General features: G+C 38.4%; 1 protein-coding gene across 1 annotated transcript in view; it reads right to left on the reverse strand.

Annotated features, from left to right (window-relative positions):
- Positions 1-1,163, reverse strand: part of mtnr1aa (melatonin receptor 1A a) — a 63,971-nt gene extending 62,808 nt beyond the window's left edge. Inside the window, exon 1 of the mRNA XM_024260086.2 lies at positions 487-1,163. Coding sequence (XP_024115854.1) covers positions 487-661 — 175 coding nt within the window. The 5' untranslated portion in view covers positions 662-1,163. The remainder of the gene's footprint in view (positions 1-486) is intronic.
- Positions 1,164-12,361: the final 11,198 nt, after the last annotated feature.

The following is a 12,361-nucleotide window of genomic DNA, read 5'->3' on the forward strand; positions in this document are numbered from 1 at the left end:
CCCTGTGGCTTCGGACTGTCAATAACAGCCACATAAACACTCTGCTTTGCTTTCCTATGAATCTGCCTCAGCTGATAGGAAGGTGTTTGAGGTTGGTCAAGTTTGATCATTTCAAAATAAAATAATAATTATAAACAAATAAAAATATTTTTTAAAAGAAAAGAAAGTGAGCACCAAGTTTGGGGAAAACTGCTTTTTGTCACAAAAGGGGTCACACTTGCATATAATTTGCATAATAAAACAGTAACAAGGACATCATTATCATACTATTTAGAATAATAATCAGGTTACTTTATTATTTTAAATAAAAATAAATAAATAAAGCTTTTCTTTCTAAGTTGATTAAAAAACTTTGTTTTTTTATTCAAACAGCTTAAAGAAGAGCTAACTACTTTTTACCCCCATTTTTTCTGTTTTTGTTGCCCGCGCGCGCTGTTTCCGCCCCCCGCGCGCCAGCATTCATCTCCACACTTGCCACGCGCTCACCTGCGTTCCTCAGCTTTTTGTTCCGATACACAGAGAAGATGACCAACAGATTGCCAAGAATGTCGACGACGATAGTGAAGATGAGGAAGCACCCCAAAGTTGTGGTGACCCACGGCGGGCGGCTCAGGACGGTGTCCTGCGAGGAGGTGTTCAGGTGAGACCCATTTTGAAGCATTGTAGGCTCTGCGGTCACCGAACTTTTTCCGCGCTTGAATTCAGCCTGAGCTGACTTCCCCCCGTGAGTCCTAAAGAGCGGATAACGGAGCCGCCGGTGTTTGTAAAGTAAAATCTCCCGCGGCTTTCATGCTCATCCTCTCCGCGGCTCTTCTACTTGTTCCTCTGCCCCCCTGCGAGGGGCTTCACCCTCATCAGCGATGGTAGGCTCCCCGTCTCTCTCGCATCGGTGTCACTCCTGCGCCCGCGTGCCATTCACTTTTGTCGGTGCGCACATGTGACATGAAGGCGCCACTTCCAACCTTCCCAGCATGTGATCAATCAGTCCGGAGAGGAGCGCTTTTTATTCTAGGGGGTAAACACTGCCTCCTGGCGGCCGTGATGAGCACACGCGCCTCAGCAGCTCGTGGCAGCGTCCTACTTCCTCTCATTTACAGCGCGCGTGCTCATTCATTCCCTTCAAGCTCACATTCTGTCAGACGCCCATTCAATATTATTTTGAAAAGCCATTCATGCTAGATCCCTTTCACCAGATAATCCACATAGTCTGCAATTACACATATATGTATAAATAAATAAAAATACATATATAAAATTATATATAAATTTGAAATTATAAATATATAATAATACAATTAAATACATAATATATTATTTATAATAGTAAAATTATATATATAAAACTGTACTTTTTTTCTAAAGGTCAATACTTTCATGGTGATCTTTTACAATCAGTTATCTGTCTTTAAAGACGTACACCATGCTGTTATACTCTGCCTTAATTGTCCCAGTTATAATTGGAAAATCCATAATTTCTATATAAGATTATTATGCCAATGTTAGTTGATGAGGTTCAAGCTAAATGGGTCAGCCCACTCAATGAACAGAAGTATCTTCTCTCTGCAGCTTTTTCCTGTACATTTGGCTAAAGAAGAGGTCTTAAAAAAAAAAAGAGCAACATCAGCAGACACATATAAAAATGGCAAAAATAGAAAACACGTTAACATTTGTTAATTGTTAATTTTATTTTCTCGGGGTTACTGGAAAAACTGAAACAAAAATAATTTGTGAAATCTGAAGAATTACCACAAACATTACATTTAAATGCATTTCAATAAATAATTGATGAGGTATTCTTGTAAGCTGATTTAGAGCAATCAATTTGTATAAACTGCAATAGGCACTGAACAAACCCCTTTGTTGTTAATTGAACAACCTTTATCAGTAATTTGGCCATAGCAAAGTCCCGCTCCAATCCATCTTTTGATCTGTAGTAAAAATGTTTCCAGTCGTTTTAATTAGGATTATCTCATTTTAGCCCAAATCATACAGTCTGTCGTTTTATAGGATGTAAGTGTCTGTAGAGCTGCAGGAGTTTAATCAGAAATTGGTGCGGAGCAGACCCCACCCACCCCCTTCCCCTAACCCCTACCTAAACTAATTGTTCACACGCTCCCACGCTAGCTTACAACCCCCAATCTAGCATTAGCAATGCAACAAAAATGATGAGAAATATCAGAGCTATCCAGCCATACAGCTTTGAGCCAGATGCCATCTTAGATGAGGAAGACAAAGACGTTAATGGATCTATTTGTCTGCAAGTGGATGAGTCAACCTCAGTTATTCCCCTTGTGTGATATATTTAAATGACATTAATTTTTCAAAAGTTTATAAATAGAAACTTTTATTTTTAAAAAAAACTAAGTTTTTGGACTTTTTATCAGGTACTCCACAGAAACGCCTTGGTCTCTAAGAAGAAGAGGTTTGAATGCATATGTATGGACATCTTCCTTCCTATCTGATCCTGTCAGGCTCCATCTGATTGGATGAAACTGAACGGCTCTTATCTATCCTCTTCGCAGAGTGTCCATACATCTCAGCTATAAAACCGCAGGCCACTCACTATTTAACCGTTGTGAAAGCTGAAAGGGGAGCCATTCACCTCTTTCTCGTTTATCAAACCCATATATTTGACTGCATTCATTCCCTGAGTTGGGATCAGTGTGTCTTTTCCTGCATTTGTTAAACACCACTGTGCCAGAGCGCTGCCATCCTCATGCTTTATGGACGGGATTAGCCAGAGGATGACCTGTGCCAACAGCTCTGCCAAGATCAGAGAACTGTTTTCCTCGCGCTTTCATGAATGGAGCTCAGAAAATCCTGCAGTCATATGTCCCTCACTCCGAGTGGATACTGTCTGGCTGCTGAGCTCCAGAGAGTGTTGTAATTTGACAGCTTTTTTCAGCAAAAAGCCTCTAAAACCTCTATGTGGAGACTGGTCCTCTCTTTAACCACTTTCCCTCTTTCTTCCATTTAGAGGTTGCTTTAACTCTTACAAAGATGAAGAAGTGAATATTTATTCCTGGTTTTATGAAAAAAAGAAAGCCATAAAAGTATCAATTATTGCAACAATTTTACCTGTGTCATCAAAGCACCTCTAATTATTTCCTTAATGACTTGCCATACTTGTGGAAGAAATTAGCCACATTTTCTGAGAGCGCTTTGTATTTCAAAATCAGAAAATCATCAAATTAAATGTAACTTACTGAAATGAGTCACTTTGTGTTTAGTCAAGCACAGAGAGGGTCCCTACTTATTCAGGAAATAATAAAGAAAAATACACTCTTCTCCAACTTAACGCATCCACTTCTGGCTTCATTTCTGACCTAAATAGGCTTTATTATATTGAGTGTCATTTAGAAAATATTGGAGCATGTTTTGGATGTCACTGGTGTGCCCCGGAGCAGTCACGAGTCCAGCACAAGGCCTTACAGAGACAAATGAGAGAAAAAGCCATCCACGCTCACACACACACTCACTCCTATGGGCAATTTAGAATGACAAATCATGCCTACATGCAAGTGTGGGTGGAAGCATCCGCGTCTCCAGAAAACCCACTCAGTCACATTCAGACTCTAGGTAGAAAAGCTGAAGCTAGTAGTCAGACCTACATCTACCTGCTGTGAATGAAACTTTAAAGCTTCACAGTTAATATTTTATTTCTGCCTCATAATGTCACTGTGGATAATCAGTGTTTCCAATGATGCTGGTTAAAGGAAAGCTGTACATTTTTCAGTAAGGGGGGATTTAATGAATGGTTGTTTACATTTTTAATAATGCTGCTGCGTTTGTTAAATGTTAAACACCGTGCATTAATTTAATTTTATTTAACAAACCATTTAAGCCAAGCACATGACCACTGACCACTGTTTTTTAAAAAGTCTGTCAAAAGAAGAAAAAAATGGTGGTTGTCAAAAGTGTAAGTGATTATAATTGGCTAAGGACAGTGTCCTGTTTCTTGATACTCAATCAGAGCCAGAATTGTTGTACACACAAGCTGTGACGTTTATCTCACACGAACACCAAACGGGGAAAAAGCTGAAGAAAAGGTGAGTCCAGAACAGCCCTCTGGAGAGTTTGTATTTTCTAGGTGATGAAATAAGAAATATTTCATAAATACTGTCTCAAGTTGTAAGAGTCTGATGTGTTCAATTAGCAGGAACGTTTCACATTGTTTAAAAGTTTACTTTTAAAGAAATGTATTCTAGACCAGTTGAGATTGTAATTTGATGTACACTACTCACAATAAGTCAGAGATATTGTTATATAGATGAGTGCTTCTCCTGTTTGGTCTGAATTTGAAGAAAATACTAACAAATTCCATTTGATGTCACTAAAAAGGAATGAGTTTAGTTTTATTTATTATTAGTTTCTATTCCTCCAAAAATTACGACATTAATAAAGATGGCTCTAAATAACTCAAATTAGCCCTGTCAATAGTGCATATTTCCACCATTTGCTGCAATAGCAGCTTAACAGTGACGACTCATCCACCTCACTAGCCTCATAACGATGTTTTGAGGCAATGCATTCCACTTTTTCACAAGTGCTACTTGCAGTTCTGCCGGGTCACTTAAGGGTGGGGGGGTATGATCATCCAATTTCTGCTTTAGCTGATCCCAGGTGTCCCTAAAGGGTTCAGGTCAAGGGACATTGCTAGTCATATCGTATGAGGCATCCCTCTCCGTGAAGTCAAGCTGTGATAATTCTGGCACAAGTGGTGGAGCATTATTATTCATAGAATTGGGAGATTATGATTTTTCTGAGGTAAAAACATGCAGTGACTGGGTCATCTACAATAACCAAATTGGTTTTGCCCTGACTGGTGATACCTGTCCAGACCGTTGGACCTCCCCCACCAAGGCGAATCCTTGGGTCCACATTGACCTCTGCTTACCTCACTTTCTCCAACAACTCTGACGACCATAATTTTTGTTCAAGGTGACCTGATACTCATCAGCGAAGAGGATGGTAGACCATTTCTAGATTGTCCAGACCACATGGTCTTGTGCCCACTGTTAACATTCACGGCAGTGTCCTGATGTCTGTATAGTCACCTGTAATGGACGTCTGCCATTCAAGTCAAAGCAGCCTTGAAGGGTTTGTCTGGAAACCCTAGTACCCCTCACATCTGCAGTTGTGTGGCATTTGCAAAACAACATCTAATTTCATAGGCCCTTAGGTAATGGTCATTGGTCTGTCACTCAGGGCTCCATTTCTGGGTCTGTTACATACACTGCCGATTGTTCTGTGTCTTGATACAAGTCTGCTGATGACATTTTGAGACACCAAGGTCATGTGTAACATCTGACAGCCTACTACCAACTCGAAGGGGCGCTATGGCCAGGTGACCCTGCTTGTCCGTTAAGCAACGCTGTGTGTTCATGGTTGTTTGAATGATGAACTTGGAATGAATTAGTGGGAAAATTGTTTTTGGCTCCAATAAGTAAGGCAAACAGTATAGTGAGACCATTATGTTGCAAACAAACAATGAAGTGTGTCTATCACCCAAATACAAAAGCCTCCCTGTCCCAAAAATCTATGAAGTGAAGCAAATATGGTGTACAAGGCTTCCATTGTGTTTCCAATGTATTGTGAGTAGTGTCTTTGCTTTGTACTACAGGTTAAAACTCACTTCATAATCTATAACTGTTTGCTTTTGTTACAAATATATTTTAATTGATAACATTTTTGCTCTCTGTTAATCTGCAATAAATATTGAAGGTTATATATCTTTTTTATGTATTTTAATTGACTTGCAAAAACTGAACAGGAACAACTTTGTCCGTAACATTCCTGATGATAATTGCATGTCAATATGGGCATTGGAAATGGTCACTTAAAGAAAATAGAAGTTAACTTTTGTCTTGGAAACAGCAGTTAGATAGGCCAAAGAAAAGTTTGAAGTACTGTTAGGTTTATCTGTTGATTAACCCAACTGATAATCAAAAAATCAATAGTACAATCAAGCATTAAAATTCTTTGGAAACCAGAGTCTTCACAGTTTTTTATTGTTTTTCTGATGTAACGCTGGAGATTTTACATGGGAGTCAAGAGGATATTGCTACTTTTTGAAAACTACTTTCAGTTGTCTCTTCAGGAAATGCAACTTTTGGTATGGAAGGTGGGTTGAAATCAGGAAAACTGCTTAATCATCAACCTATTTTTGTCTCAGGTCTGTTGATCCATCCATTCATCATCCATCCATCGATCCTTCCATCCATCTATCCAAATTCATTGTCCCTACATCCTCATCCACCTATTCCTCTTTCCTCATCCATTCATCCACCACTTTATCTCAATTCTGATATTTTCCTTGTTCTAATCATTGCCTGATCTTCCAAACAGTAGATTCTCTCTATCTTTCATCCCCCCTTTTCTCTTTAGCTCATCGTGTATCCGTTCGCCCAATACTTGGTACCTGTACACTTTTCCATTTTCATTCCCTCTTTCCTGTCATTTGTCTCTTCTATTATTGTCTGAGTCTGGATTCTAAGCAAAGTCATCTCAACAAGAGACAAGAACCCCAACACCAAATCTCTAACATGAACATCTGACAAGGTTAAGTGCATATCTGTTAAATGCCGTCCAAAATAAATCTACAACTTTTCATCATCTGATATGTCGTTGCTAGTGAATACCATTTCAGCAATAGCCTGAAAATAAGTTTCTAATCCTGCTGCTACTTTTATGAGTATCTATTGATTTTTAGACATCATTTAATTTTCTAATGAAAAAAAAGTCTCTGGAAAAGGCTACTGCACTCTCTATAAGAGGTAGGGCCTGTGCTGGGTTGTTTTTCCTTTCTGTTTTAAACTTGTTTTTTTCATTTCCTATAATCAGTGCATCATTCCTGCTTTGACTTTTTATTTGCTTCAATCAAACATTGACCAAAATAGCTCTGTTGAGTGACATATAATCCTACTGCTGTTTGAAGGCACAGCCTTAATGGGGCACAAGCCTTGGGGTTTGACAACGTAAAGGGCATGTACAGTTCAGGGAAAATTCAAACAAACAAACTCACAGGGATATCTTAAACTCAAGCGTCATTTTATATCAAATTGTCATCCCCGTGTAAATTGGTTTGACATGTATTCTGAGTTTCGGTCTCGAACTGGGACGCATTTGAAGAAGCTATTACTGTGCAGCTAAACTGCGACACTTACGTCTATTGTACTTTTTAATTGACAGTGCATTTGTGCTACAGTAGCAGCACTGGGGGAGGAGGGGGACAGTTCCACATTTTTGTAACCTGTTGTGCAACACAAGAATGACGTGTTTAAAAGGGAACAACAGGTCTGTCTTTATGAGTCTCTTCAAAACCCCAGAAGCTACAATTATTAAAAGTGGCACAAACCTTCAGAAGCCAACTCATAGTTCAAAGGAAACAGTACAGTTATGTATCTGTGAATAATGTGCTTTTTTATGAATTCATCTCGATGTTTCATTATGGAAAAACCCTGTAGTGTTTTTTTTTTTCTTATATGATTCCTATCTGTATCAGTTGACTTTTTATAAAGATTATGCAAACAGTTTGTGCTGCATGTCCCTTTGCTGTGGATTTAATGTAAAAAGCATCAAATGAAATGTTTTTTTGCATTTTTTCATCCACTTTTCATGACAAAAAGACGTATTGACACATGCAACTTTACCACAGACACAGATAATGTTTAGTTGTAGAAGCAAAAGGAAATAAACTGCTCATGTTTGTCATTGCAAGAGGGAAAATGCAGCTGCACGAAGGGACTTCGTAGATGCAGTTGTTTGCATGCAAAGTATATGTGGTGTTTGTGTGTGTGTTGGACAAACCATTAGTTTCATTTTCTGCTTGACCTCAGAAAAGTCGCAGCCATTAGGCCCTACGGTGATATATATAGAATAGCACATTCTGCAACACCTACATTAGACCCCTTGACCCTTTCAGACAAGGAAGCAGTTTGCGTGGATAAATTAAACCTTGCACCACCGTGCCATCTCACTTCCTGTTTGGGTCATTCTCAGAAAAAAGGAGACTGGAAATTGCTAATTTATTTCTAAGCCTTTAGTGAATTCTACAAACGCCTAACAGAATCTGGGTTTCCATATGATAAACTAACGGTGGGCCAGTCTGCCTTTCGGGTTTGACCTGAACAGTTGCCTTTTAAGATCTTTTAACACTTTTTCCCTATGGGCTCCAGTTTGTTTACAAAAGAGAAGAAAAGCTTCACAGTGGACAAGATCAAATTAAAAGACGGAGTGAGGAAGAGATCGCTGGCCAGAGGAGGGTCCTTAGTGCATATTTTTATGAAGAAACCCAATAATTCCAGACCTTAGTCATAATGTCAAATCTAATTTTATCTTTCCCAGGAGAAGAGTGTCAGCCTGAAGGAGGACAGCAAAGAGCAGGACCCAGATTATTTCTCTAACCCCAAGCTGCCTTTATTAAACATACTGTATATTTTTAGATCATAACTGCTTAAAACTAACAAAACAAAGAAAGCTTTTGAATGGAGATGGTGTGTCAGATTGTATGTTTTTTATTGCTGTGTTGGGCATAGATAGAACAGATCAAACGGGATACCAAAGGCAGGAAAAAAACTTCAACAAAAGTTACATTTAGACTTGAAAACGATTTATCTCATGGGGAAATTGCTGTAAAACATTCAGATACTATTTTTATTTAAATGTGGGCAGAAGATATCAAATGTGAAACCAACACACACACAAAAAACCTTTAAAACCATTAGATGAATTGGAAATGCTGCGAAACAAAACAAGAGTTTTCATGAAATGTCAAGATTTACGCATCTGAAAGATGTGCCAATCAACATTTGAGCTATAGTTGAATAAATATGACCTTTTTAAGCATCTCCTAATTAATATTAAACTTATAAATATCTATTGAGATAAAAATTACATCAGATCCAAGTCTTCATCTGTGCTTGGAGCATTTCTTTGCCAGCATTTTTCTTTCATCGCCCATGAAGTGGTGAATTCCTTGCACGGGGCCGGTTCATGGCGGGGCTATCGAGCCTGTATTGCACCTCAGTGTGTGTCAAGGGTTCAGGAAAGAAATGAATTTTTGCTTTTGCCCTTACAGCAGCAGCTCAGGCACTCTCAGGAAAGCAGAAGTTGAGTTATTGAGCTGACTTGGAAGGCCATATTTCATTGAAATGAATGTTGATGTATTATCAGCACTGGGCCAACATTACAGTGACTGCTTGGCTCTGTGTGACCCAGGTAAAGTGGTGTGATGATATGTTTCTTTTTAAGGCCTTTATGCTGGATTCTATGAGCACATGGGGCGTTTGACAGCTGTGACAACTGTGTGGTGTTGTTTTCCTGTTCTTTAAGCACTTAAAGAGGTACCACTTACAGAATGAGTGTTTTCATTGAATAGAACTCCGTTATTTTTGATACAATTCATATTTGCACACAGTATTTATATGTGCTTTTTACGGATGTAACCTAGCTTAGGTTCTAACTTCAGGAAGTTCATAGCAAATGTCATATCTGATCAACCCTTTCATTAAATAAAAAGAGGGGGAGGGGTACTCCTCCCAATAATACATGGTAGACACTTGATCAATACTACAGACACGCACCTTTCTTTGCCTGCTCCTCGAGGATCAATCCAGATTGTTTCAAGATCTGCGGGTGAGCAGAGCTGAACAAAAAAAAACAGACAACTTCATCCGGCAGACTTCCTGTCTGCGTGCTGCACCGCGGGAAAACTTCCACTCTTTGAACATTTTTTTTTTTGCTGGTTTCTTTGATGTGCTTGATCATACAGGCGCAGCATGCGGGCACATGCTCGTGAACGCGTGAACAGGTTCACAATTCCATAGTTCACTGTCTAAAATTTTGATTTTATAAAGAGGTTTATGAACCTTAATTTAAGGAGATTTACAGTTTTAACCTTTAATACTCTGAAGTTGTTCACATGAGGGATAGAAAAATGTCTGTCAATATTATTTTGAAAACAACAACTTTTTTATAACAGCGCGTGGACACAGAATCGTCTGTCTTTGCAATGTCACTCAGATTTTTCACTGTCCAACTCCTTTCATAGTGCACACTTCGTCTCTGTTGCACCGCCAGACTCAAAAGTATAGTCTCTGAGGTGAACCAGAGGCAGAGTGGGTGCAATAGGGCGCAATATTCTCTTCCTTTAAGTAATCCAGATTGATCACGGGCATTGAAAGTGTAAAATCCTCACAGAATAGACAGAAACAACCATAGACATATATTATTATCACTGAACAAAGTCAGGTCGGATTTCACCCATGGCAAATGTCTTACCCCCGGCTCTTGTGAAAAAAGGCCAAATCTGTCAATGACTTTTCTGCATTAGGGATGCAATCATTTGGAACCTGTCGACAGTGATTGGTCCGAGTAAGTCTGAGTTACGTTTTTAGGGCAACTACAGTCGCTAATCAAGAGTGAGCTTGTTCAAAGTTCACACCCCTTCCACTGAAAGCAGAGTCGGGAGAATCTGTCAATCAAACATTCGAGGTGGGGCCAGCTAGCACATCATACTTTTACTGGTCAGTTTATAACTTGAATAACTTAAACAAAAAATAGGATTAGAAAGAAGATGTTAAAAAAATGTATCAGAGCATGAATTGTTATTCTGGCAAATAGAATAACTGAGTAATAACTGCCCATTTCTCAATAGAAGTCTATAGGATTTCTTGGAACCAGAAGGTACTTCCTATTTGGAACACGAGTGAGAGGGGTCACTTTTCCCAGTGGTTCTACAGTCTATGGAAATAACTCTGTATTGAGCAAATATGAAACATACATATAAGTATTCTTATAGACTGAGGCCCAATCTGAATTCTTCCCTTCTCCCTACCCCTACATTTAGTCCTTCAAGTGGAGAGTTACGAAAATATAGTTTCTTTGAATTCGGACATCACTTCCAATTGAAAACGTCATCAATAGTCAGTGCTCGAATATACATAGCAACATCGGTTTTATAACTTTAAAAAAGTCATGCTAAAACAAAAAGTCCTTACTTACATTTAAATGTAAAGTTCTGTGCTTCAGAGCACAACCATGTGAAAAAAAGCACTTCTCCATGGCTGCACAGAACCCCGCGGAACCCTCTTGCGAGGGAAGGTATCTGTATCCCTCTGCTTGGAGGGTAGGCCCTTAAAAAAACTTTGAACTTTAAAAATGTTAAACAGGGCGTTTCAAAATGCACAGAAAACTTAAAAATTAGAGCACTACAAAATGAGCTACTAATTACTGAAAAGATTATCAGTGATCTCAAAAGTTTCCTTTGCTTCTGAATCATTAGGAACAAACACAATGAACTTGGATTGTTTGCTATAGAATTTACAGTTTGAGTTAAACAGGTTTATTAAGAGCAGTGACATGTTGGGGCCAATACAACTGCTCAGAAGAGATGGCTCTGCTTAAATCCCATAATAACTATATATATATATAGATATATATATATCTATATATAAGCTATTGATGTTTTTAATCTATAATGAAGACTACACCATCTCTGTATATTAAAAAAAACACTTCAAAGGGATTTCAGTCTTGTCCTGGTCAACAAAGTTGTTAGTTAAATTGAGTTTGACAATAGTTTAAGCTTAAAAAAATCCACCAAACTGCAGGGTAATTTGCTATCCCAGGGGTAGCAAAATTAAAATGACAGAGAGTGAAAACTTAGATGTTGGTTCAAAAGATGCTTTAAAAACTTTACAAAGACTTTGTTACAAATATGGCTATATTCTTGGTACTGTTGGTTAGTTTTTGAGTTTTTACTCTCTTTGGTTTTGGAAACTTTTGTTGTGGCTCCTCATAGAGGAGCCTTCCCACTCACTCATTGTTCTCCCTGGGTGACCTTAAAAGTTGGTTTGACCACTAGGTGGAGCTCACACTATAGCAGTACATTTTTTTTCAAGAAGCATAAGCAAGTAAAGAGCAAAAACTGTACTAGACCACAAATAGTTACTTTAAAAAATATTTCCTAAAAAGAGTTTGGAAAATTCAGGCCTGTTTGTACATAAAAATGTTAATTTAGTCAACAATGTATGTTTAGGTCAACCGGGTGTTAGCATTAGTCGTTCTATGGGAAATCCCATTAAGCGTTAGCATCAAGCTAGCAGGCTTTAGCTTTATGTGGTAGATCGATCTCTACTTTTATGACTCAATTATTGATCTCTTAAGCTTAGATTGATTCAAATCGATTTTATTAACCCAGCCCTAGTAAATAGAAAGCAAACATGAATAGGCACATTGTTGGTGATGCAAGAAAGCTGATATGTGTGTAATGGCTGACAGTTCTGTATCATGTATATCTTTCTTTTTTTAATTGATTGATTTATTGATTGTTAAAAGGGGCAGACAAAATAAGTTTTTC

Source organism: Oryzias melastigma, linkage group LG1, assembly GCF_002922805.2.
Source record: "Oryzias melastigma strain HK-1 linkage group LG1, ASM292280v2, whole genome shotgun sequence".
NCBI classification, from domain to species: domain Eukaryota; kingdom Metazoa; phylum Chordata; class Actinopteri; order Beloniformes; family Adrianichthyidae; genus Oryzias; species Oryzias melastigma.